This window comes from Suncus etruscus, chromosome 4, assembly GCF_024139225.1.
Source record: "Suncus etruscus isolate mSunEtr1 chromosome 4, mSunEtr1.pri.cur, whole genome shotgun sequence".
Classification (NCBI taxonomy): Eukaryota; Metazoa; Chordata; class Mammalia; order Eulipotyphla; family Soricidae; genus Suncus; species Suncus etruscus.
This window is the reverse complement of record NC_064851.1, coordinates 1950581-1977413: the sequence shown is the minus strand read 5'-3', so window position 1 is coordinate 1977413 and position 26833 is coordinate 1950581. Positions and strand designations below refer to the sequence as shown.

Sequence of the window (26833 nt, the reverse complement as noted above, 5' to 3'; positions counted from 1 at the left end):
ACAACCCTCTCACCTTCCAGTCATCGGTCAGGGAGCTGTAGTCCATCTTGAGGGCCTCTTCTCGGTCATAGATGACAGTCGTTGCCTGGGTACTTTCAATGTCGGTCCCCAGCTGAAAAACAGCCCCTGGCCTGTCCAAACTTGGAACTGACATACTCTTGGTGCCCGCTGAACTCTGCCACCTCCCTCAGATAGACACAGGGTCATCTGCAGCCTCTCACCTACTGAGACCCCTTTAACTCACTTTCTGTGCCTCCCTCCTGCTCACTGACAAAGCAGCACACGTGCCCACCAGGCCAGTCTGCTCCCCGCTGCCTCTGCCAGCCACCAGCATCTCATTGCGTCCCCTCCAATCCCAAGACTGGAAACTCCTCTGCACTCAAGCTCTTTCCTTTCCTGGTTTGCTGCTTTAGTTCCACCATCAAACCATCATTTTATTTGTATGTGAGTTTGTTGTGTTTCCCCAGCTAGAATAGGATGGCTAGAACAGTGGTGGAGGTGGGGGTATGTGGGTCAGAGCAAAGGGCATGAACCTGAGAAGCCTGAGTTCTATTCCAGCCCACACACTACAAGAAATAAAACAATTTTTTTTTTTTTGGCCACACCGTTTGATGCTCAGGGTTTACTCCTGGCTAAGCGCTCAGAAATTGCCCCTGGCTTGGGGGGACCATATATATGGGACACCGGTGGATCGAACCGCAGTCTTTCCTTGGCTAGCGCTTGCAAGGTAGACACCTTACCTCTAGCACCATCTCTCCGGCCCCACAAATGTATATATTAAAAAAAAAAAACTACAACATTTATTTCTGTACAGTGAAATGCCAATGAACAAAAGAATTAACAGAGGAAAAAGGAAGAGGTAAGTGAGCATCTGTTCAGATGTTGGCAGCCTGGAAAATACAATCACAATGGAATACAATACAATGGAAAATACAATCACAGAAATCAAGACCCTTTGTATTCCCTCCTTTCCAGATGTGCTTGGCTAAAACAAAGTTGGTGAATTCTGACTTTGGCGCACCAGACCAGACACTGTGCATGTCGCCTTCAGCCCCATGCCTGAGCAGTCACATGCCTCAGCCCCAGCACTGGACAGAACTTCTCTCAGCGCCCCAGTCCTCCCTACAGGGCGGCATTTCTCCTGGGAGCTGGGCGGAGCCGCTCCAGGACCTTCCCAACCATCATGGCAGAATGCAGGGCAGCTGGTCACGGTCCAGTCCTGCAGCTCCAAACATTCTAGGAGAATCTACTCAGCAGGTCAAGTAACTAATCTTCTATCACCCACGTGCCATTATTTCTAACCCCGTGCGGATGTGTCTGAAGAAGCAGCATAGCAGCAAAGAACAAATGAGCCAAAGCAACCTGGAGAGCCACGGAGCAAGTCTGTACCTGGTGGCCTCTCTGAGCGCCAAGCCAAGACTGACTTTTCTTTTTATCTCAGAACCAAATCCACTAGGGCAGGGCAGAGCAGAGCAGGGCAGGGCAGAGTCATCCAAAGAGAGATATCACAGAAAGAGGAAGATGGAGGAACAGCTTTGTTCATCTTACATCACAGTCCCCAGAATCCCCAAGACAATTCTCCCCTACAGAGGCTGCTGCAAGCGAGGCCCTGGGAGCACTGGAGAGCTGGCTCAGAAGCATCCTCTCAGAAGCCTTTTCTGCCCTGGCCTTTCCAGATGAACGTGCCCCTGCGGCAGCCTCTTCCAAGGCTACCCCTGAGGTGCCCACTCAGGAAAAGTGCTCCTGTGTTCACTGGATCCCTCAGGAATTCCCCACGAGCGGCCCTTCCACATTCTAATGGTAAGTTGCTCTTTTAGGAAAGAATCCAGCTCTGCCTGCTACCCCCACAATCCTGGTGCCCCCCCCCTTGGCACCAAGAGGAACAGAGTGATCCTCATTCTACGGGAGGACTCTGCTCCTCACACCTCCTTTCCCATCGTGAAGGGAAGATTCTCTATCCTAGAACATTCACTCTTTTAAATTTTGGGGGCCAGACCCAGCAGTGCTCCAGGCTTACTCCTAGCCCTGCCTTCAGGGTCACTGTTGGCAATGGTTCAGGTGCCCATATGGCGTGCCAAGGATCGAGCCCAGGCAGGCTGCTTGCAAGGCAGAGCCTCCCCACAGTAGAATCGCTCTGACCCTAACAGGGTTAACATGAAGAATTCGGCTCCCTCCTGTGACTCTGACCAGGGCCAGATTGTTTTTTTTTTCCCCCTCAGAACAAGAGGTTTGTCTTTTGTTTTTTTTTTTTGTTTTGTTTTGTTTTTCTTTTGGGGGGGAGCATACCCAGTTACACTCAGGGGTTACTCCTGGCTATGGGCTCAGAAATCGCTCCTAGCTTGGGGGACCATATGGGACACCTGGGGATTGAACCGTGGTGTGTCCTGGGTCAGGCATGTGCAAGGCAAATGCCCTACCACTGTGCCATCACTCCAGCCCCCAGAACGGGTTTCATAGAGAAAACTGGTGGGAAGAGGACCAAGGTCCTTATAGCAAAGCTGTTAGGAAAATCCAGCAGCTTCCAGCCAACAATCACCAATACCAAGGGCAGCAACACCACCATCCTAATTGAGAGGTGTCTTCACTCTTAAAGGGACAAATCTCCTTTTTAGGTAGCTCATATCCAAAGGTTAAGACACTCCTCACCTGTGGCTGACCCGGGCTCAACCCCTGGTACCACACCTCCCATAACACTGCACCAGGAGTGGTGACGCTTGATTTCGGAGCAGAGCCTGGATCCCTGAGAACCCCGGGGATGGCTCCCCAAATCCCACTCCCACATGAACACATCTCTACACGGTGGCTTTCCTAACAAGGTAGTTCAGAATCATACTCTTTTAGGGGTGGGGGTCAGTATTGGGGTGCATCGTTTGGGGTCTGAAGTAGCATAGGCACCTAGAAGGCAGGTGTCTGCCCGCCATATTTTCTTCCAAACCCACTTCTTAGATAATGACTCGCTATTAACCCAGCTACTCACCCTTCCAAAGAGGTCTTAATACCTCACCTATCCGGAAATAGCCCCACTGACTGCAAAAGACTTTGAAGTTAATAGCGAAGGAAAGAAGATCAGGTTCTGGTGGTCAAGGGGGAGTCATCTTGAAGGTTCCTCAGCAAGGAGCCACTGGGAAGGCATGAACAGGGCCCACGTCCACTCTGACGTCACCCGCTAGGCTAAGTCCCTCCTTTTCTGCTGTCCAGGAAGGCTCTCTTGAATACTCCTCTCATCACAACACCCTGACCACTGTTTTGCTCGTGGACCTACCCATGGGGCCAACTCTAGCATTCTACACAATGGCACCTATTTCACTTATACTGTTTTTGCAGTGCCAGGACTAAACTGCGGGCCTAGGACACGTAAGGTCTGTCCACGTCTCAGACCACGCGTGTACCTCCACGTCTATGATGTTGTCTAGCGATCCCACCAAGAGAACGACCTCCATGTCTTGAACTTTGCAGTCAAGCAGCAAGTTGTGCTTCTCTAGTCGCTTCTGCTCCAGGGCACCCTGGATGGCCACAACTTCTTTCTGACATTTCCCCACTTCCCTGAAATACACATAATATGTAGAGGATGAAAAAGTGAATGTAATTTACTCATCTCAAACTTGTACTGAGGAAGAAAAACACAGGTTACATGCTTATATGAAAAATACACTATGTGCATTTCCTACAAATGTTTTAAGTTCTAGAATAATCTCATTGCTGCTTATAATTTAAACTTTAACATCTGGTTAGAGCGGTAGTACAGCAGTAAGGTGTTTGCCTTTCCTGCCGTCAACACAGAACACACCCCAGTTCGAATCCTGGCGTCTCTCCTATGTGCCCCAAGCCTGCCAGGAATGACTTCTGAGCACAGAACCAGGAGTAACCCCTGAGTGCCACTGAGTGTGACTCCCCCCAAAAAACCTTTAACATTCTTTAATATTGCATCAAGACTGTAATGAGAGGGGCTGGAGTCATAGAAGAGCAGTAGATCATTTGCCTTGCATATGGCCAGCCCCCTGATGGACCCTGGTTTTATCCCCAGCATCCCATAGAGTCCCCCAAGCTCACCAGGGTCGAAATCTTTTTGTTTTTTGGGTTTTTTTGTTTTGTTTTGTTTTTGTTTTTGGGGCCACACCCAGTGACACTAAGGGTTTACTCCTGGCTATACTCTCAGAAATTGCTCCAGGTCTGGGGAACCATATGGGACGCCGGGGAATCAGGGAAAAAAAAATCAGGCTAATAACAATAAAATATTTCCCTAATTATTTCTCAATCTGTGTTTTTTTTTTCAAGTTGCATTTCTCCCTCAATATAAGCTTTACATTTACTTCATTATTTTATATTTTTGGTTGAGGCTACATCCTGCAGTGCTTAGGTCTTTTTATTTTTATTTTTTTTGCTTTTTGGGCCACATTTGGTGATGCTCAGGATCACTCCTGGCTTGGGGGACTATATGGGACGCCGGGGGATGAATTGCAATCCCTCCTAGGCTAGTTAGGGCAAGGAAGACATGCGTTACCACTTGGGCCACCGCTCCGGCACCTGATCTTTTATTTTTTTATTTTATTTTTATTTTTTTGTGGTTTTTGGGTCACACCCGGCAGCGCTCAGGGGTTATTCCTGGCTCCAGGCTCAGAAATTGCTCCTGGCAGGCACGGGGGACCATATGGGGCGCCGGGATTCGAACCGATGACTTCCTGCATGAAAGGCAAACGCCTTACCTCCATGCTATCTCTCCGGCCCCTGATCTTTTATTTTTTTTAATTTTTGTGACCAATGTGAATGACAAGTCTTTCACAGTACATTTAAGGTACATAGTGACAGTGAATTAGGGCCATTCCCACCACCAGCGTTGTCCTCTGTCCACCCGTTTCCAGCATGCATCCCATACCTCCCCCCCTTTGCACCCTGGACAGCTAGTGTAACAGGTCCCTTTTGTAAATATTTGTTGTTGTAGATTGGGTATCTTGATTCAGTGGTAGCTGACTTTGGGTGTGATGAGGTCTTGTTTTTTTAAATAGTATTTTTATTTAAGCACCATGATTACAAATATGTTTGTCATTGGCTTTCAGTCATAAAAAGAACACCTCCTTCATCAGTGCCACATTCCCACCATCAATGCCCCCCTTTGCCCTCCTCTTCCACCCCGAGACAAGCATACTATTTCTCATTCACTACCACTGTCTTTTTTTTTTTTTTTTTGGTTTTTGGGCCACACCCAGCGGTGCTTAGGGGTTACTCCTGGCTGTCTGCTCAGAAATAGCTCCTGGCAGGCATGGGGGACCATATGGGACACCGGGATTCGAACCAACCACCTTTGGTCCTGGATCAGCTGCTTGCAAGGCAAACCCCGCTGTGGTATCTCTCCGGGCCCACTACCACTGTCTTGATAGTTCTTAGTGTAGTTATTTCTCTAACTGCACTCACCACTCTTTGTAGTAAGCTTCATACTGTGGGCAGGTCCTTCCAGCCCTCATCTCTATCGTTTATGGGTATTTTTATTAACATACTGTCTTTTATTTTTCTTAAATCCCACAGATGAGTGAGACTATTCTGTGTCTATCTCTTTCTCTCTCTGACTTATTTCACTGAGCATAATAGTCTCCATGTATGACTTCATTTTTCCTGGCCGCTGCCTCATATTCCATTTTGTAGATGTACCAGTTTCTTTAGCCACTCGTCTGTTGTCAGACATTTGGGTTGTTTTCAGATTCTGGTTATTGTAAATAGTGCTGCAATTAATGTAGGTGTGCAGATGGCATTTTTGTATTGTGTTTTTGTGTTGCTAAGATATATCCCTAAGACAGCAGTACTCAGGTCTTAATCTGGGCTCTGTGTAGGGGTTCACTCCTGGAGGTGCTCATAGAATCAAATACTACTTTGGAGACCAATCAGGTTGGCTGTGTGCAGCAAGGCAAGAACCTTACCCACTATACCACCTATCCAGCAATGCTCTTCATTTTAGAACCAATGGTCCCTTAGCACCATTTACCAGTCAAATCTTCTTTTGTTATTTGTGTTCCGGGCCACTCCTGTCTCTGCACTCAGGAAACGTTCATGGTGGTGCCTAAAGAGAACCATCTGGGATGCTGAGGCTCAAACTTGGTTGGCTACCCTGAAACTCTGGAGGCCTTCAGGAGTGAGGTAAACGTGTGGTGCCCAGAGTTTGAGTATCAACAGATCACTTCATTGGTTCCTTAGGCCAGATCAGACCCAGAGATGAGCAGCACTTACTAGCATACAAGCAAGAGGTTCAAGTGCTGCTCTGCACCGTTGCAGCCCGGGCAATTTTCCTTGCCAGCATCGTCCAAGCCACCGCCTAAGCCTCTCAGCTCCTCTAGGGCAGGCTCTCACCGTGCCCAGGGACTAATGTGACACAGAGCAGAGCTGGAGTATGGAGTCATCCAGACCACAGTGAGTAGCCAAATTTACCTGGCCTACCCAGCCCCCACAAACCAAATCTTTCCTTAAGCAAACAGCAACACCTCAAATTGTGCCTGAGGCTTCTACTGCGCCCCACGTAGGTCCAGCAGCCCCTTCCCGAGCTGGGTTCTGTTTGCTCTGGGGAACACTGGCCTAGAGACTCCGCAGGATGGAGCAGGAGTTGGGTGAGGCCCGCTGAAGTTGCTCCAGTTGTCCGAAAGGTCTGTTCCTCCCAAAAGAAAAGACTGAAAGGGATGATGGGAAGTCTGAAGGGATAGGACGGGGTGGGGCCCTTGCCTTCCACACAGCACACCTGGCTTGGATCCCTGGCACCCCATCTGGTCTCCTGAGCCCTGCAAAGAGTGAGCCCTGAGCCCCAAAATAACATCAGAACAAAGTATGACATGAGATAAAACCCTCCCAGGACATGCTCAATCAGTAAGGCTTCCTTATCATTAGGTTGCACTGGGTGCCGGCTCCCTTAAGGCTGGTCGAGCCTCCCACCGGCTCTCTCCTACCTTTCAACCACCAGAATCCTCTTCCGCTCCTCCTCCACCTGAGCCTGCGCTCTCTCCGTGCTGGCCATCTGAGCTCCAAATTGGTCCTTAAGCTTCTGGCGCTGGGCCATGAGCTCTTCCACAGCTTGCAGACAATTCTCTTCGGCCTGAATTGGAGAGGATGTGCGTTGGAGGCAGACTATCTTTTGGACTGACTAATAATATGATCAACAGCTCACGTAAGTCAAACCAAGTGCTGCTGGTGCTACTGGAGCCCCTTGCTCAAGGAGCCCACTCTGGCTTTAGGCTCCTTCCACAATTCACAGCTCTTCCTCCTTTCCTCCCACCCAGTCCTGTCATTTCCCGCACTTCTTCCCCACAGTCCTGCGGCCCGCCTCACTGCTACCTCTGCCCGAGACACTGAACCATCCACCTGGGGTTTCTCACTCCCATCAACTGGCCCTTCATCTCTGTGTCCTGTGTCCTCTCCAAGTCACAACTGTTCTCTAATGGCTCAACTCAAGGCCTGCAGATCAGGATTTTCTCTCCCCCGGTTCACTGAAAGCAGCCCCGCCCGGTCCTCGGCCCACTCCTCCCTCAGTGGCCACTGCCAGACCAGGCCAGGCTGGGCCCTTTGGTTCTGAGGGCCCCTCAGAGCGCGCAGAGAGGAAAGCTCTGCCGACGGATCATTACCTTCCTCAGGTTATCGAGGTCTTCTTTACCTTTCTGGACAGTTTCTTTTAAAGTGTTTATCTTACTTTTCTTCTTCTTTAGCAGATTGCGGCTATACTCGAGTTGAACATTGAGTCGAGTTTTTTGTTTCTCAAATTCTAATCTAGTATAACAAAGTCAAACATTACAAGTGATACACCCTTCAATTATTTTTATTATAGGAAATTTCAAAAATTAAAAAGACAATAAAAGAACAGTGTAATGAATTTCCCTCTGGCTATAACTCAACTTTAATAATGGGGGGGGGGGGCAGAGCGATAGCACAGCAGTAAGGCATTTGCCTTGCAAGCAGCCAACCCCAGACAAACTCTGGTTGGATTCCTGGCATCCAATAGGGTCCCTGAGTCTGCCAGGAGCGACTTCTGAGTGCAGAACCAGGAGTAACCCTTGAACACTGCCAGGTGTGACCCAAAATCCAAAAAGAAAAAAAAAAGAAAAAGATTAATAATGATGATGGTTAACAGTAACTCATTTCCCCACTCAACACTCCCGCCAGCCCATCGTTAGTCATAACTAAGAGATGCTGTAATCTCACATGTAATATTCTAGCTATTCTAGCTTGTAGCTGAGAAAATAAAATGACCTTTATTTTATCTTTATTCTTTTTGTTACACCTGGCTCTGCACTCAGGAATTACTCCTGGCAGGTTCGGGGAAGCATAATGATGCTGTGGCTCGAACCCAGGTGGACTGCAGGCAAAGCAAATGCCCTATTTGCTGTGCTAGTGCTCCGGTTCCTGATGTGGCCTTTAATAACCATAAATATTATGTGACTATCGTGCCAAATTTCCTATCTCATTAATGTGAGGGAAAAGCTGAATTGGTTAGAATCTGTATCCATTTATTGCCATGGACATATATATTTAAAGTATTTTGAAACCTACAGATTCCTGCTCCTCTTTTTTCTTTCTTAAAATTTCTCTTTAATTGGTGGGGGGGCCGGCGAGGTGGAGCTAGAGGTAAGGTGTCTGCCTTGCAAGCGCTAGCCAAGGAAGCACCACGGTTCGATCCCCCGGCGTCCCATATGGTCCCCCCAAGCCAGGGGCAATTTCTGAGCACTTAGCCAGGAGTAACCCCTGAGCATCAAATGGGTGTGCCCCCCCCCAAAAAAATTGGTGGTGGGAATCTTGCACTGGTCTGAAGGGAGTGATCTTTACATGATTGTAATCATACAACTGCAATCATGTTTGTAATCACGGTATTTAAATAAAGATAATAAAACCATTTGTCTTTATTTGTTTTGGGGTTTTGGGTCACACCTGGCAATTCTCAGGGATTACTCCTGGTTTTGTACTCAGGAATCACTCTTGGAGAGGATTGGGGTCTCCATGAGGTGCCAGGGGTTGAACCCAGGTTTGCCACAGGCAAGGTCAATGCTGTACCTTCTCTGCAGTCCCCCATCAGCTACATTTTGACTCATAGGCACAATAGCGAGTGATGCCAAATGACTATGGTTCTATGTAGGTTCTAGGATTCCCAGGTTTTACTTTTCACACAAAGAACATGTTTTGGGGTGTGGTAAAAAAATAAAACGAGCATATAATATGAATGTTTACTGATAATAAGCTGAGACAAAGATGACATGCATATCCTTTGAATTTGAGTATTAGTAATATTTATATGTACTCTGCTTATCAATATTTCTAAATACAAATACCTTTTTTGATCAATTTCTTGTTGCTGTTTAACATGCTTTTTCTCAAATTCACGAATATTTTCCACGCCAATTTCTTCACAGAAATTTTGGAAAATATCATCTTCAACCTTTTAAATTATTTGAAAAAGTTAGTTTAATCATCAATTTTAATTATGTAGACCATGCTGAAAAAATCTGTTTCCTCACCAAATTTTCTCAAGTACTTCCAACTTTACTACACAGTAAATCAGTTCTTTCTCTTTCTTTTATGTTTGTTTTTTGGGCCATTACCAGCAGCACTCAGGGGTTACTCCTAGCTCTACACTCAGAGATCGCTCCTGGCAGGCTCGGGACACAATATAAAATGCTGAGGATCAAACCCGATTCTGGGTCAGCTATGGGCAAGGCAAAAGTCCTACTGCTGTGCTACCACTCTGGCCCCTCTTTCTCTTTTTTCTTGGGGGGGGGTGGTTTGAGTCATACCCGGCAGCGCTCAGAGACTACTCCTGACTCTACGCTCAGAAATTGTCCCCAGCAGGCCCAGGGGACCATATGGAATGCCGGGATTGAACCACCATCCTTCTGCATGCAAGGCAAATGCCTTACCTCCATGCTATCTCTCCGGCCCCCCTTTCTCTTTTTTAACACCATAAATAATCCTCACTTATTTTCAAATTTATTATTCTAAAATCAAAATAAGGGAGCAAGAAAGATAGTAGAGTGGGTAGAACATTTGACTTGCATACAGCCAACCTGGATTTGATCTCAGGAATCCAATATGGTGTCCTGAGAATTGTCAGGAATAATTCCTGAGTGCAGAATCAGAAGTAACTCTGAGGGGCCGGAGCGGTGGCATAGAGTGGCACTAGCCTAGGATGGACTGTGGTTCAAGCCACCGGCCTCCCATATAGTCCCCAAAGTCAGGAGCAATTTCTGAGCACATAGCCAGGAGTGACCCCTGAGCGTCAACTGGGTGTGGCCCAAACCCCCTCCCCAAAAAGACTAATTCTGAGCAACATCTAGTGTGACCCCAGAACCAAAATGAACCAATAAAAAAAAAGGTAAGAATGGGCATAATTGTTCTTTTTTTTTTTGGTTTTTGGGCCACACCCGATAACGCTCAGGGGTTACTACTGGCTATGCGCTCAGAAGTTGCTCCTGGCTTGGGGGACCATATGGGACACCGGGGGATCGAACCGCGGTCCGTCCAAGGTTAGCGCAGGCAAGGCAGGCACCTTACCTTTAGCGCCACCGCCCGGCCCGGCATAATTGTTCTTAAGTACTTTGGCTTTTATGAAGTGTTTAATACAAATTCAGAAGCATTTCTTTAACACTGCCCAAATACAATGCTGTATATAAATAAGGCATTTTCATACGTGAACAATAGCACAGACCATGATGCAGTATAAACCAAGAGAAGGGACTGTGTGGGCTAAGAAAGAGCATATGTATCCCATTACCTGAAACCTGGTATCTTGGGGTCCCTCCACCCTGAAAAAACTGTTGGGTATAACCCCGGAGACTGCCCAACACTGCTCGTATGGCATCAGCCCAAACAGTGCCACATCCATGAACCCTAGGAGTGAGTCATTTTTGTTGGCTATTCTGGAATATTGCTACCCCTAGGCACCCTGAACACTGACTGTGTGAAGGCCCCCCAAAACAAAAACAGAAACAAAAAGATCCTATGGGCCAGAGAGATAGCATGGAGGTAAAGCATTTGCCTTGCATGCAGAAGGTGCTTCGAATCCCGGCATCCCATATGGTCCCCTGAGCCTGCCAGGAGCGACTTCTGAGCATAGAGCCAGGAGTAAGCCCTGAGCGTGGCCCGGTGGGACCCAAAAACCAAAAAAAAAAAAAAAAAAAAAAAAAAAGATCCTAGAAGTCCTGGAGTGATAATACACAGGGAGAGCACTTTCCTTACAGGTGGCCAACCTGGATTCAATTCCTGGCATCCTATGTGATCCCCAAGCACTGCAAGGAATAACTCCTGAGTGGAGAGCCAGAAGTAACCCATGTAACAGCAGCAATATAAAAGAGTAAATATAATAACTTTTAACCTCACATATTTTTTTTTTTTTTGGGTCACACCCGGCAGTGCTCAGGGGTTATTCCTGGCTCTAGGCTCAGAAATTGCTCCTGGCAGGCACAGGGGACCATATGGGGTGCCGGGATTTGAACCGATGACCTCCTGCATGGAAGGCAAACACCTTACCTCCATGCTATCTCTCCGGCCCCAACCTCACATATTTTTAACTTTAATATTTTTAAATCCTCTATTTATATGATACCATATATGTATGATACAGTATTGTGAAAAATGTTTCAACAAAAGACCATGTCAAAACCTTTTAGATTTTGGCTGACTATGAAATTCAATATGAATGTGATATACCTCCAACATTTTGTATTAGCAGATTGTCCAAACCATGGGAAATTAAGCTGTTAAGTGTGAGACCACGGGTCTCCTTACTGGCCAGAGGTATTTTGGATTTATGTGATCCGCTCTGAGCATCGACTAACACAAGGGCACCGATAAGGAATGTCAGACTGATATGTATAATTAAGAAAATGTCAGTTATTCAATCTGGAAAAGAGAGAATTAAGAAACAACGAGTTTAGGGGCCGGAGAGATAGCATGGAGGTAATGCATGCATTTGCCTTGCATGTAGAAGGTCAGTGGTTCGAATCCCAGCATCCCATATGGTCCCCCGAGACTGCCAGGAGTGATTTCTGAGCATAGAACCAGGAATAACCCCTGAGTGTTGCCAGGTGTGACCCAAAAACTAAACCCCCCCTCCCAAAAAGGCAATGAGTTTGGCTTGAGATCATGTGGTAATAGAAGTGTGGACATTATTGAATAAGTTGTGGCAATTCTTTCTTTTTTTTGTTTGTTTGTTTGTTTGTTTTGTTTTTTGGGGGTCACACCGGCAGCGCTCAGGGGTTCCTCCTGGCTCTATGCTCAGAAATCACCCCTGGCAGGCTCAGGGGACCACACGGGATGCTGGATTTCGAACCACCGTCCTTCTGTATGCAAGGCAAACGCCTTACCTTTATGCTATCTCTCCGGCCCCAGCAATTCTCTTTCAATTAGAGATAAGCAGCATGAAATAAACCAGAATTCCTGTCACTTGATAAGCACAGGCGAGAGGCCAAGTCTATTCCAAGTCAGGCACGGTGCGTAGGACATATCGATATTTAAAAATAATGACTAGTGCCCAGGATAGCTTAGTGGTTGAGACCTGCCTCGGGGAGTCTGATACTTGAACATAAGCCTCCTCCCCCCACCGACTGTGGTCTCAGGGCTCTGCTGTTGGGTTCCCTGGGCCACACGGCACTGTGATTCCAGAGCAGAGAAATCATGTGTTCGAGCCCCAAAACTCAAAGTGGGCACCCTGCAACAATGCAACTAAGCTTAAGGCCACTGGTGAACGGTACCACCAAGTGTGTGAACACTGAAGCCAAGTGTGCAAGCCCCAAGCATAGCCCCAAACAACTATGACAGCAAGGGGAAGTGGGGTCCCTTGAAAAGATGACCCCAATGGCCTGAGGTCTCTGCATTATGGTCTTAAGGACAGGGAGGAAGCAGTTTTTTGTTTGTCTGTTTGGTCACACCAGGTAGTGCTGAGGGCTTGGCTTACTCCTGGTTCTGTGCTCAGGGGAACAAATGCTGTGCAGGAGATTGAACCAGGCTTGGCCCTCTGTGAGGTAAGGGGTCTGACCCCTTAGACTATCTCTTTGGTCCAAGAGGCTGTAAAAACAGCTGTTTATTTATTTAGGGTTTTGGGGTCACACTTTGCAGTGCTCAGCGAACCTATGTGGCATGGGGTTTGAACCCAGATTAACATGAAGAGGAAGAGTCCCTTCCCCAGCTCCAGAGGGCCTGATTCTTAAGTAAAAATGCCAGAAAGCAGAGGACAGAAACCAAATAGACTGTTGGGAGTGGTTATGGGATAGGTAATGTAATATAAAGTAATGTAAAAAAAACTCTAATGTAATTTTATATATTATATATCTTATAATATAGTATCATAGAGAATAGTATCGAGTAGTATCATGTATTATCGTATAGTGTCTATGAGGGTGCTGAAAGTGCACAAGGGAATTCATTTTTCAGCAAACCATAAATTTAACCTTGATCAAATTTTGCCTAAGCATGGACTCAGGAAGTCTCAGAACCTGGTATCTTTTTTTTTTCTTTTTAGTTTTTGGGCCACACCCGTTTGATGCTCAGGGGTTACTCCTGGCTATGCGCTCAGAAATCACCCCTGGCTTGGGGGAACATATGGGACACTGGGGGATTGAACCTCGGTCCATCCGCTTGCAAGGCAGACACTTAACCTGCAGCGCCACCTTCCCGGCCCCAGAACCTGGTATCTTATCTAGAAATAACCTCCGTGCACCATTTGTAGTGAGTCTAATGTTATGACCTTGTTTATCTTGTCTTGAAACTCTTCAATTCTCTGCTGTCCCTTTTTGATCTCTTCATCCAGCATAGTGCACCGTGATTTGATATTTAGTAGTTCACTTTGGAGTTGAGACTGTTCCTAATCGCAAAAGAGGGAAAATTTCTTTTAGAGATGGCCACTGAGCTTTACACAGTAAAGTAAAAAGAAAAAGTAGCGTATTTTTTATACCATAAGACACACTCTCCCCTCCCCCAAAAGACATGTCTTATGGAGTGAATGCCGCCTGGAGCTGAAGCCTGACTGCATGGGAGGAAAGCATCTATGGTCAGGTTTGTCTTATGGAGTGAAAAATACGGTAAATAGGTAACAGGGTTTGTTTGTTTTAGAATAAAAAGAAATCTATGAAACAGGATAAATTCAGATACAATCAGGTAGCAAGAGCAACATAAAGTAAAAACAAACATCAAAATAAAGTCAATGACCCCGTCAGGGCAGACCATCTAACGCCACACAGCTCAAAACGGACTCTGGAGATTCTGTCCCAGTTCAAAGGCCATCAAGGTCTGCAGCCCTCGATTACCCGGTAAAAAGCTGCAAGATACTTCTTCTTCACCATTTCAAGTTCAGTTTGGGAATATTTGAGTCGTGTGTGAGTTCCCTGGACCAGAGCCTGTATTTGCTTTAAATCTGCTTCCTTGCGTAGGGCCTTCATTAAATCCTAAAAGGAAAAATACAGAGAAAAGCATGGTGCTTTCATGGCTCACAATCAGGCTGTTTTTTTTATTTATTTATTTATTTATTTATTTAATTTATTTATTTATTTTGGCCACACCAAAAAAAAAAACACAGGGGTTACTCCTGGCTCTGTATTCAGGGATTACTCCTAGCAGAATCCCGGGGTCCTACGGGATGCTGAAGATGGAGCCTGGGCTGGCTGCATGCGAGGCAAACACCCTCCCCTCCCCACTGTGCTCTTGTTCCAGCCCACAATAATGTTTGTCAGCTTTATTGAAGAACAATGACCATACACTTGTAACAGTGGTGAACTGGCTAAATAAACAACAACTATGGGCCACAGAGACAGTACTAAAATGTTGGTCCTGCATGTTGCTGACCCGAGTTGGATCCCCAGCACCACAAGCTCTGCTAAGCGCAGCAAAAGCCTGAGCACCACCAGGTTTGGTCCCAAATACCCCCTCAGTTAAAAAAAAAAAAAAAAAAAAAACTGGGCCCGGAGAGATAGCACAGTGGTGTTCGCCTTGCAAGCAGCCGATCCAGGACCTGGTTGGTTCGAATCCCGGTGTCCCATATGGTCCCCCGTGCCTGCCAGGAGCTATTTCTGAGCAGACAGCCAGGAGTAACCCCTGAGCACCATGGGTGTGGCCCCCCAAAAAACAAACAAACCAAAAACATAATAAAATACCAGATAGTACTTATTAAAAATAAAGTGGCTGGCTGGGGCTAAAGCAATAGTATAATGTTAAACTTTTGCCTTGTATACCATTGACCTGAGTTAAATTCCCAGCACTCATAACCCCTGAGTAGTGCTGGGTGTGGCCCCAAATCCAAAATAAATAAATACATTTCTATAAAGTTCTATCTACATGTTAAAATGAACGCAATGGACTTGTCATGATACATGACAGCTAATTAAAAACACATAAGCAGGGGGCCAGAGAAATAACATGGAGGTAAGATGTTTGCCTTGCATGCAGAAGGTCGGTGGTTCCAATCCCGACATCCCATATGGTCCCCTGAGCCTGCCAGGAGTGATTTCTTTTTTTTTTTTTTTCTTTTTTTGGTTTTGGGGCCCCACCCGGTGACGCTCAGAGGTTACTCCTGGCTATGCGCTCAGAAGTCGCTCCTGGCTTGGGGGACCATATGGGACACCGGGGGATCGAACCACGGTCCATCCAAGGCTAGCGCAGGCGAGGCAGGCACCTTACCTCTAGCGCCACCGCCCGGCCCCCAGGAGTGATTTCTGAGTGTAGAGCCAGAAGCCTGAGCGCTGCTGGGTGTGACCCAAAAACCAAAACAACAACAACAAAAAACACATAAGCACTACATAAATCATTATAAATCCCAAAACCAAAAAAATAAAGGATAAACATCTCTGGAAGTTGTGTACCAAACTCTAGCAAAATACCACGAGGGGGAAGGATGAGCAAAGAAATATTTTCATTTTTTACTTTATTATCCATTATTTGAATGGTCAACTCTAGGCCAACTAGAGTTCTTACAATAATATCTCTAGTTTATTACAAACTTCCTTATAAATACAATGATTATATCTCATGGTCTATAACTCTGACAAGGATCTACCTTTAGCTCCTGGATTAGCTGGCTTCTTCTCTCTCTTAAATTCTTTAAGTCTTTTTCATCCCAGCACCTTGCCTTGTATTTTAAGTCACTCGACCCTCCAGAGATCACACCAGACTTTGAAAATAATGTCCCATCAAGAGCTACTGTCTGAAAAATTTAAAACATTTTACCTGAGAGAACTGTAGATAAGGAAGAACAAAGTAAAGACATAACATGGCACTTTTTACAACTAAAAGCTGTATATGAGCAAAACTGTTGTGTATGTAAATATTTTAGGGGATTATTATGTTACTGACCCTAACCTGATGGTGATTGTGCCCTACCCTAGGGTGTGACCTGGCATTCTGCCCCCACCCTAGGGTAGTACCTGATTCTGCTTCCACCATTGGGTGGTACCTGATCCCACCATTGGGTGGTACCTGATTCTGGGGGATAAAAACAAGGGTCTGTGGAAGGCGAGGGGCTTTTTTGCTGGAACTGAGGCTGAGTCTTTGGACTTCAGTCTTGTCCACCGAATAAAGCTAATATTTCCACAAGCCTAACTGTCTGTGAGCGGTTTACTCGCCTTTTCACCTCAGAACCGTCAGCTAGACAGGGTGGCAGATTCGTGCTCCGAACTGAAGGGGAAAGACCTCATCCTCCATCCCTCCATCAGTCAACCTCTTCAGGGGCTGACTTGCAAAACAAAGCCGCTTACTAAAGTTTACTACTTTACCTAGTAAGTGAAGCTGCACAGCCAATAAGCAAGCCAGATACACGATTCTATTTTGTAAAGGTCCAAAGCCAATTCCAGTTAAAAGATTAGCCATAATTCAAAAAAGTTAATAAATTAATTAAAAGCATATTCAATACTGTACTGAGGAGCAAAAACAAAGAGTTTCTATATTTAATATAAACTATTTTGCATTACATAAATCGTCACATAAAAGATGACATTATATGTCTATAGAGTATTGTGAAAACTGCCTATATATCAAACCATCACATTCGTCCTAAATAATTATGAATATGGAACCAAGAAAAAATTTAGATGAAGCCAAAGGCTTATACATGAATATATACTTCAATAAATAAATGGAAGTCATGAGGTATTTTACAAATGTTTCTAATTATTCGAAGCCAGAGGAGACTTTCCATGCGGACTACAAGTGTCTAAGATGAACACAGCAACAGACACTGGCCTCATTCCGCCCTCTGAATTGCCTGCTGGGTTGGGACATTCTCCACTGGGGCCAAGTGCGCACAGAGGATGAACTGTGCGGGCAGGGAAAGAAACATAGAAAACATGGTCTCAGGAATCTGGCAGCAGAAAGCGGGGGCGGGGTCCTAACCTCACCTGGAGAGTGATGAAAGTTTTTGAAGATGTAGGTAGATGCTCAGTGGACTCTTCAGAGCTATTCATTAAGTTAGCTTTATTTAATAGACGTATTTCTCTAAAGTGGAGTCACAGAGGCAAGCACTCCAGGGCCTTTCAGAGCTTCAGAGTGAACAAAACCCAGGCTTTGGGGCCAGAGAGATAGCACAGCAATAAGGCGTTTGCCTTGCATGCAGCCGACCCAGGACACACCCAAGTTCAATTCCTGGCATCCCATATGGTGCCCTGAGCCTGCCAGGAGTGATCTCTGAGCACAAAGCCGGGAGGAACCCCCAAGTGGTGCTGGGTGTGACCCCAAAACAAACCTAGGCTCTTTCTGCCTCACTGAACAGGGTTTGTACCCTTTGAGGGAGACACATTCATTTGCTGTAGGCCGCTGGAGGCCCCTTAGGTGGGTGAAGAGGCCTCCAATGCCTCTTGGGAACCACTTGACCTTGAATACCCACCAATAGTAGAGCGACAGACAATGGGGAAAGTCATGTCTGATGGGGTGTCCCTAACAGGAGGGACCCATTCTACACCTGGTGAATAAGAGTGGTCTGGACACAGCTGCCTGATCTGAGTGTCTGCACGCTTGTTGCCTCTTCCTGGTCAAAGGTCACTTTTGTACACAGAAGCCGAGGCACCAGCTAGGCCCCGAAGCTCCTTGGCTTGCCAGTTGTTCTCCACAAATCTTATTTGGCATCTGCACTGTGTGACACTAGTGACGTTCTATCAGTATCTCACATTACAGTCTTCAAAGTCATTTAGTCTTCCACCAAGACTTCATGGAACCACAGCCTATGGTGGCAAGAGTGGAAGGAAGGAGGATTGAGTGGTAACTTGGTGGGGAGAGTGCCTGCCTTGAGTGTGGCCAACCTGGGTTTCAATCCCGGCACCACACGTGGTCCCGGAAGTCCTGCCAGGAGTGATCTCTGAGCACAGAGCCAGGAGCACTGGAAGGTGTAGCCCACAAGCAAGCAAAAAAAAAAAAAAAAAAAAAAAAAGAGGGTCCGGAGAGATGGCATGGAGGTAAAGCGTTTGCCTTGCATGCAGAAGGAAGGTGGTTCGAATCCTGGCATCCCATATGGTCCCCTGAGCTTGCCAGGAGCGATTTGTGAGAGTAGAGCCAGGAGTAGCCCTTGAGTGCCACCCGGTGTGACCCAAAAATCCAAAAAAAAAAAAAAAAAAAGAAGGAAGGAAGGAAGGGAGGGGGGAGGGAGGGAGAGAGAGAGAGAGAGAGAGCAAGAGAGAAAGAAAGAGAGAAAGAAAGAAAGAAAGAAAGAAAGAAAGAAAGAAAGAAAGAAAGAAAGAAAGAAAGAAAGAAAGAAAGAAAGAAAGAAAGAAAGAAAGAAAGAAAGAAAGAGGGGCCGGGCGGTGGCGCTGGAGGTAAGGTGCCTGCCTTGCCTGCGCTAACCTAGGACGGACCGCGGTTCGATCCCCCGGCGTCCCATATGGTCCCCCAAGAAGCCAGGAGCAACTTCTGAGCGCATAGCCAGGAGTAACCCCTGAGCGTCACAGGGTGTGGCCCAAAAACCAAAAAAAAAAAAAAAAAAAAAAAAAAAAAAAAAAAAAAGAAAGAAAGAAAGAAAGAAAGAAAGAAAGAAAGAAAGAAAGAAAGAAAGAAAGAAAGAAAGAAAGAAATAGAGAAAAAGAGAGAAAGAAAGAAAGAAAGAAAGAAAGAAAGAAAGAAATAGAGAAAAAGAGAGAAAGAAAGAGAGAAAGAGAGAAAGAGAGAAAGAAAAAGAGAAAGAAAGAAAAAGAAAAAAAGAAAAATGAAAGAAGGAAGGAAGGAAGGAAGGAAGGAAGGAAGGAAGGAAGGAAGGAAGGAAGGAAGGAAGGAAGGAAGGAAGGAAGGAAGTAAAACATTAAGAGACAGGTTATAGGACCCTCTAAAGAAACTCTTCTGGGAGGTCAAGAGAACTTCCATTGCATCCCATAACACTTACTAGTGTTGGTGTGTGACCCTCTCTCATGCTTCAAGGTCCTGTTAGTGAGAATGGTGAGAGCAGTCCCTGAGGCAGAGGCAGAGGCAGAGGAAGGCGGGGTGAATGCTGGCGGTGGGGCCTGACCACGCAATAGATGCAAGTGTGTGCCCGTGACGTGAGCAACGAGTAAGCACCAGACACCCCTGTGCGGCCCTTTGTTATAACATTACGAGGCAGGAGCATAAAAACGGACAAGGACTTAAGCATGAGGGCCAAGGCAATACATTCAACACTGGCTGATTTACTTAATTTTACTAATAGCCTGTCCTGTCATTTGCAATTTGGGCATTCCAGAGCAAAAGTGTTCTCTGCCTAGTAAGTTTTTTATTTTATTTTATTTTATTTTTTTGGCTTTTGGGTCATACCCGGCAGCGCTCGGGGGTTCCTCCTGGCTCTATGCTCAGAGATCGCCCCTGGCAGGCACTGCGGACTATATGGGATGCCGGGACTCGAACCACCGTCCTTCGCATTAAAGACAAACACCTTACCTCCATGCTATCTCTCCAGCCCTGACTAGTAAATTTTTAAAAACAGCACTTAAGAGTTACTCACTGAGTACTATAACAGCATTTTGCATTCTATTAATTATTTCAACTCTGAAGAGAGCACTAATTCATTTAAGATGAGAAACAAAAGCTGGGCCTCGGCTCTGGGCTAAAGCCACATAGCTGGAGCAATGAGACACTCACCACTTAACAGCTGTTATCAGATCAGCTGAAGAATTTCATATCGTGTAACTAGATACAGACTCAATTTAACTGAGAGTTTAAAAAAATATATGAAACTAGGGCCTCTGCTGGCTGGGAATTTAATGTGAGCCCTAGGACGAGTGTGGGGCCGTCACCCAGGTCACCCTGGCAGTAGCAGAGGTAACCCAACCCAAACAATCGGGACCATCTGGGTCTATGAGTCGGACCAGAGTTGGCAGCATGCAAGGTATGTGCCTTAACCCGTGTAATGTCTGTGGCTTCAAAACAACTGTTTTTGGCCTATACCCAGTGGTGCTCAGTTTTCTCTTCACTTTGGGGTCAGGATGTATGTGGTGTAAGAGACCGAACTAGAGTCAGCTGTGTACAAGGCAAAGCCCCAACCTACACTCTCTCCAGCACCTAAAACAAAACATTATCAATGACACTTGACATTTGTAGTCAGTAGTCTCATTTCATTTGTGCTCTTTGGATTCTAATTGTGTTAAAATACTGTCTGCATAAAAGTACTGTTGAAGTCTCTGGTAAGCTGTGAAAGAAATGACTCAATGCCAAAGAAGCATCTAGAATCTCTCCGAGTACTCAGAAACACATGTAAATGCAGGGGAAATCAGGAGCTTTAGTAAGGGCATTTATCCTATTTTTAAAATAACTGCTTTAGAACTTAGTCTGATTCATCCTATGCTCCTCTTCAGGTGGGGAGTTTCTTTTTTTTTTTTTTTTTTTTTTTTTATGGTTTTTGGGTCACACCCGGCTGCGCTCAGGGGTTACTCCTGGCTGTCTGCTCAGAAATAGCTCCTGGCAGGCACGGGGGACCATATGGGACACCGGGATTCGAACCAACCACCTTTGGTCCTGGATCGGCTGCTTGCAAGGCAAACACCTCTGTGCTATCTCTCCGGGCCCAGGTGGGGAGTTTCTTTCCATTTCTCTTCTACCTTCTAATAAAACTTTCTACTTAACCAAAAAAAAAAAAAAAAAAAAAAAACCACAAAAAAAAAACCACCCAAAAAATACACACACACCCCCAACCTGCTTTAGATTGCGATTACAGGGGCTGGAAAGATAGCATGAAGATAAGGCCTTTGCTTTGCATGCGGAAGGACAGTGGTTCAAATCCCGGCATCCCATAGGGTCCCCCAAGCCTGCCAGGAGCGATTTCTGAGCGTAAAGCCAGGAGGAACCCCTGAGAGCTGCCACAAAAGATTGTGATTACAATAAATCTAATTTAAAAGATAAAATATCTAGTATAGAAAATGCTACAGAATTCAAAAATGTAAAGAAGCCATTGAGTGATCAGGTTCTATGCTGATTTTTTCCCTCCCCCAAGAGGTCAAGCATCTCAACACTGGCTCCCTCCCAAGAAGCCTCTGTCAAGCTCAAACCGCCTCCTGGCCCCACATACCTTCCGCCTTTCGGTCCCACCAAAGGCGATGTGCTTTGCCTCTTCCACTGTCTCACACACAAGGCCGTTCCCACACACAAACTGAATGACTTTCCTCAGCTGAGGAGACTGAGTCTTGATGACATCAATCGCCATCTTGCAGCCTCTGATCTCTCTCAGCCTTTCGTTGATCGGCTTCATCTAAAAGGCCAAAAAGACTCGGATGAAGCTAAGGGCTCAATTCACTCTTTCTCACAGACATGTGAGTGTGCCAGTTTAAAATCAAAATCAGTATAATGCGCTCTAGGGCAAGAGTTGGAGAATAACACGATGAAGTAGACTCCAAAGTGGTTGACACAAGATTTTGGTTCTGTGTGTGTGTATGTGTGCTTTGTGTGTATGTGGGTTGTTTCTTTTTTGTTTGTTTGTTTGTGTTTTGTGTGTATTGTTTTGTGTGTATGTGTGTGCATAGAATTCAACCCACGGTCTCATACACATGAAGTGTAATTCCACATCTGAAAGCTAATTCTCATTCTCAGAAGCTTATTTAAAAAAAATTTTTTACAGGGGCCAGAGAGATAGCATGGAGGTAAGGCATTTGCCTTTCATGCAGTAGGTCATTAGTTCGAATCTCGACATCCCATATGGTCCCCAGAGCCTGCCAGGAGCAATTTCTGAGCATAGGGCTAGGAGTAACCCCTGAGCACTGCTGGGTATGACCCAAAAACCAAAAAACATTTTTTTATGAAAGGCTGGAGTGATAGCACAGGGGTAGGATGTCTGCCTTGCATGCTGCCGACTCTGGACAAACCCAGGTTTGATCCCCGTCATCCCATATGATCCCTGAGCCTGTCAGGAGTAAGTTCAGTGTGGCCAAAAAACAAAAACAAGTTAAAAAAATTTCATGAAATTGCTGATGACACAGCTCAGTGGTAGAGAAAATGCCATATTTTATATATATATTTTAGGGCCCAATTTCAACTCAAGGAAACAGTACTCTTCAAACAAGTGGAAGCAGAAATAAACAGATGGGAATATATTAAGCTGAGAAGCTTGTCTACCTCAAAGGAAATAAAGCCTGGGATACAAAAGCCACCCACTGAATGGGAGAAATTATTCACCCAATACCCATCAAAATAAGGGGCTAATATCCAAAATATACAAGGCACTGACAGAACTTTACAAGAAAAAAACATCCAGGGACCGGAAAGATAGCATGGATGTAGGGCGTTTGCCTTATATCCAGAAGGATGGTGGTTCGAATCCCAGCATCCCATATGGTCCCCTGTGCCTGCCAGGGGCAATTTCTGAGCGCACAGCCATGAGTAACCCCTGAGCCCTACCGGGTGTAAACCAAAAATAAAAAAAACAAAAAAAACAAAAAAAAAAAAGAAAAGAAAAAAACATCCAATCCCATCAAAAAATGGGGAGAAGAAATGAACAGACACTTTGTCAAAGAAGAAATACAAATGACCAAAAGACACATGAAAAAATGATCCACATCACTAATCATTAGGGAGATGCAAATCAAAACAACAATGGGGTATCATCTCACGCCACAGAAACTGGCACATATCACAAAGAACAAAGCAATCGGTGCTGGAGGAGAGTGGAGAGAAAGGAACTCTCATTCTCTGCTGGTGGGAATGCCATCTAGTCCGCCTTTATAGAAAACAATAAGGAGATTCCTAAAAAAACTGGAAATTGAACTCCTATATGATCCAGCTACACCACTCTTAGGGATATACCCTAGGTTGAATACAAAAATACAATTCAAAAATCCGTTTCTTACATCAATAGTCATTGCAGCACTATTTACAATAGCCGGACTTTGGAAACAACCAAGTTGCCCTTCAACAGATGAATGGCTAAAGACACTGTGGTATATATACAAAATGGAATATTATGCAGCTGTCAGGAGAGACGAAGTCATGAAAGTTCCTATACATGGATGTACATGGAATCTATTATGCTGAGTGAAATAAGTCAGAGCGAGAGAGATAGACACAGAATAGTATCACTCATATATGGGTTTTAAGAAAAATAAAAGACATTTTTGTAATAATTCTCAGAGACAATAGAGATGAGGGCTGGGAGGTTCAGCTCGCAATATGAAGCTCACCACAAAGAGTGGTGAGTGAAGTTAGAAATAACTACACTGACAACTAACATAACAATGTGAATGAATGAGGGAAGTAGAAAGCCTGTCTCAAATACAGGTGGGAGATTTGGGGCATTGGTGATGGGAGTGTTGCACTGGTGAAGAAGCGTGTTCTTTATATGACTGAAATCCAACTACAATCATGTTTGTAATAAAATTGTATAAATAAAGACATTAATAAAGAAAATTTTCAACTCTGGCACTAAACATAAAGCCAACAGGGGCTGGAGATGTGGCTCAGCAGTGGAGCACTTGACCTGCATTTGTGAGATACTGGGTTTGGTTTCCTCAGAACCACTAAAATTTTTTAAAGGAAAATTACTGGGTTTGCTTGGGGACCAGGTGGTTCTGGAATTAAAAACCAAGTACTCCAGAGAAGATTAGGACCCTGTGCAAGGATGACACGCAAATTCGTGAAGCGTTCGATATTTAAAAACAAACAAACAAACAAACAAAAAACAAGTACTCTGGGGCTGGAAAGATAGCACAGTGGTAGGATATTTGCCTTGCATGTGCCCGACTTGGGTTAGACCCAAGTTCAATTCTTGGCATTCCCATATGGTCCCCCGAGCCTGCCAGGAGCAACTTCTGATTGCAGAGCCAGTATTAACCCCTGAGCGCAGCTGGATATCGCCTCCCAAAAAAAAGCTCAAAATATAAAATTAAATTAAAAAAAAAAAAAAACAGGGCCCGGAGAGATAGCACAGCGGTGTTTGCCTTGCAAGCAGCCAATCCAGGACCAAAGGAGGTTGGTTCGAATCCCGGTGTCCCACATGGTCCCCCGTGCCTGCCAGGAGCTATTTCTAAGCAGACAGCCAGGAGTAACCCCTGAGCACCGCCGGGTGTGACCCAAAAAAACAACAACAACAACAACAACAACAAAAAACAGGGCCTAAGAGAAAGCACAGCAGTAGAGCATTTGCCTTGCATGCAGACAGCCTGGGACAGACCCTGGTTCAATCCCATCCCCGGCATCCCACACGGTCACCAAGTACTCCGAACTTCTACAATGTCTTCAGTTCAGATTTTAAAAGAAGAACAAAACACGACTTTTGAAAACAGACAATGGGGTAAATTGCGAATGGTTATCACATGTGACAATAAGAGTTCTTGCCTTAGAAACTCAGGCTCTGAATATGCCTGCAGCCACTTGATCTACACCTCAAGGCTCCAAATTTAGCCTGGTCCACTGAGAGGCGTTAACTCAATCATGTTTTACAGCCAAAGCTGGTTTGTGTGTCAGTGACAGACAATACAGTCTCCTGTGTTTTGTTATAGGACAAAATAAACTTCTGGCCAATAAGCAGAGTGGTGTGCTGCCAGACCAATGTCCCCCAAGTCCCCAAATTAGAATTACGGCAAACTAGATCAGGAAGAAACATAAAGGCAAGAAAGACCAATTTAGTATTCTTCTGCCGGTCAATATGTGAACAACTGGCACGATTGGCTGACATTTAAGCTACGATTTTTGTCATTCAATAACCGTATCTTAGGCAATAAAAATGTGTTAAGAGCAAGATCTCATTATTACTAAACATTGAAGTTACAAATGTCTTACATCAAGGTAATCTAGCGCAAGAAACGTCTCCGGTTCAGCTCTTTCCTCCTTCAGGAATCGAATACAATCCCTTGCTACCTTCTCTGTAGCTACAACAATGGCAAATAGATAGCGGCCAAAAAGTTTTGTGACAGCCAACTGGTACTTCTTATGAATTGGATGACACAGGTCAAGCAGTCTTCCAAACTGGCAGGTTTCATAAAAAGAGAGAAAAGCATAATTAATTATATGAAAACATGTGCTTTCATATTTTTAAATATAACAAAACAGTGTAAACCAACACTTAATTTAACAGAACCTCATTCAAGTGTCTCAGTTTCATTCTGAAATGTCCATTTAGCTGGTCTAGTCTGAAAGCATTTGACAGAGGAACTGGGCAATGTACAGCAGGTATGCTGGGTCATACCTAGCAGTCCTCAGGCCACACGTAGGGCCTGGCTTGAACCCAGACCTCCTCTGGCTGAGTATGTGCTTAGACTTTGAGCTCTCTTTTCTGGCCCCAGACAGAACATTTCTGAAAAAGCTTTGCTTCTTAATAATGGTAACACTTCTGGGGGCCAGAGTGATAGCACAGTGGCAAGGCATTTGTCTTGCATGCAGCTGGCCCAGGATGGACCCAGGTTCAATCCCCGGCATTCCAAAGGGTCCCCCAAGCCTGCCAGGAGCGATTTCTGAGCTCAGAGTCAGGAGTAACCCCTGAGCGCCGCCAGGAATGCCCCCCACCCCACCCAAAAAAAGTCACATTCTAAATCCCCTTTGTTTTGATTCATCTGTAATTACCACTGAATCTGGGTAAAGTCTCTTAAGGTTTTCTAGAATCTCTGCTCTCTTCTGCTGACGTCTTCCTTCATGATTCTCAATTCCAGCATTTTGCAATTCGTTTCGAATATCATTCAACGCCTCATTAACTTCGGACATTCTTGATTTTGTTTTTCCTATTTCATTCACGAGGTTTTCCTCTTGCAGCTTTTTCTCTTTCAAGCAATCCCTATACATAATAATGACAAATTATATAGTAAAAAGAAAAACCAGGATTTAAAAATTCCAGGATATAATACATACCTCGATCTGGCATTATACGAGAATGGAGAACTCTTGTCAATCTTAAAATGATGTGAAATACAAAAAATAAACAGCACCAAACATGGGCAAAAGAGATTTTGATCATTCTTTGCTGGTTTAAATGCACATATTTCTGGATGCAAAAAAAAGAATGAATAGCTCTCGCTAGAGCAATTATTAATTTAGTAAGTAAATAATTCAGACCAATTTAAAAAAATGTAGTGGCAGAATATACTGACAGTACCAACTTTTATAGCATATGTTTTCTTATGAGAGTACCAGTGACAAAAGGAATTTTGTTTCAAAACTGTTACCTGTTTTCATTATATGACTGAGTAAAATGTGTAGTATCTTTAGTAGACAGAAAGTGAAGGAGGGTGAGAAGTTCCGTACATGGACAGTGGACATAGAAGTGGGGTAATCACTGGATGGCCATACCAGAAACTTAACCAAAAGAGCGGAAGGCATCGCTGACTCTACTCACATGCATGTTTTTGTATACTCCTCCAACTTCTCTATTCGTTTCTTATGGTCTTCTATTTGTTCTTCTGTTTGTTTTAGATTTTCCTAAAATAGGATGGAATTTAAGTTAGCTACAGCAATTCTGAACAAATGAAAT

The 26833-nt window shown here is 45.0% G+C and overlaps 1 protein-coding gene and 1 pseudogene across 1 annotated transcript in view; one reads left to right on the top strand and one right to left on the bottom strand.

The window, feature by feature from the left end:
* The window catches only part of SMC1B (structural maintenance of chromosomes 1B), a 59998-nt gene that overhangs the window by 7932 nt on the left and 25233 nt on the right, over positions 1-26833 (bottom strand). The window contains 12 exon segments of the mRNA XM_049771544.1: positions 14-112; positions 3390-3543; positions 6924-7069; positions 7596-7737; positions 9291-9397; positions 13700-13816; positions 14259-14396; positions 16001-16147; positions 21455-21634; positions 25153-25338; positions 25933-26140; positions 26699-26781. Of these exon segments, the coding sequence (XP_049627501.1) occupies positions 14-112; positions 3390-3543; positions 6924-7069; positions 7596-7737; positions 9291-9397; positions 13700-13816; positions 14259-14396; positions 16001-16147; positions 21455-21634; positions 25153-25338; positions 25933-26140; positions 26699-26781 (1707 nt within the window).
* On the top strand, positions 23930-24027 carry LOC126007656 (uncharacterized; annotated as a pseudogene).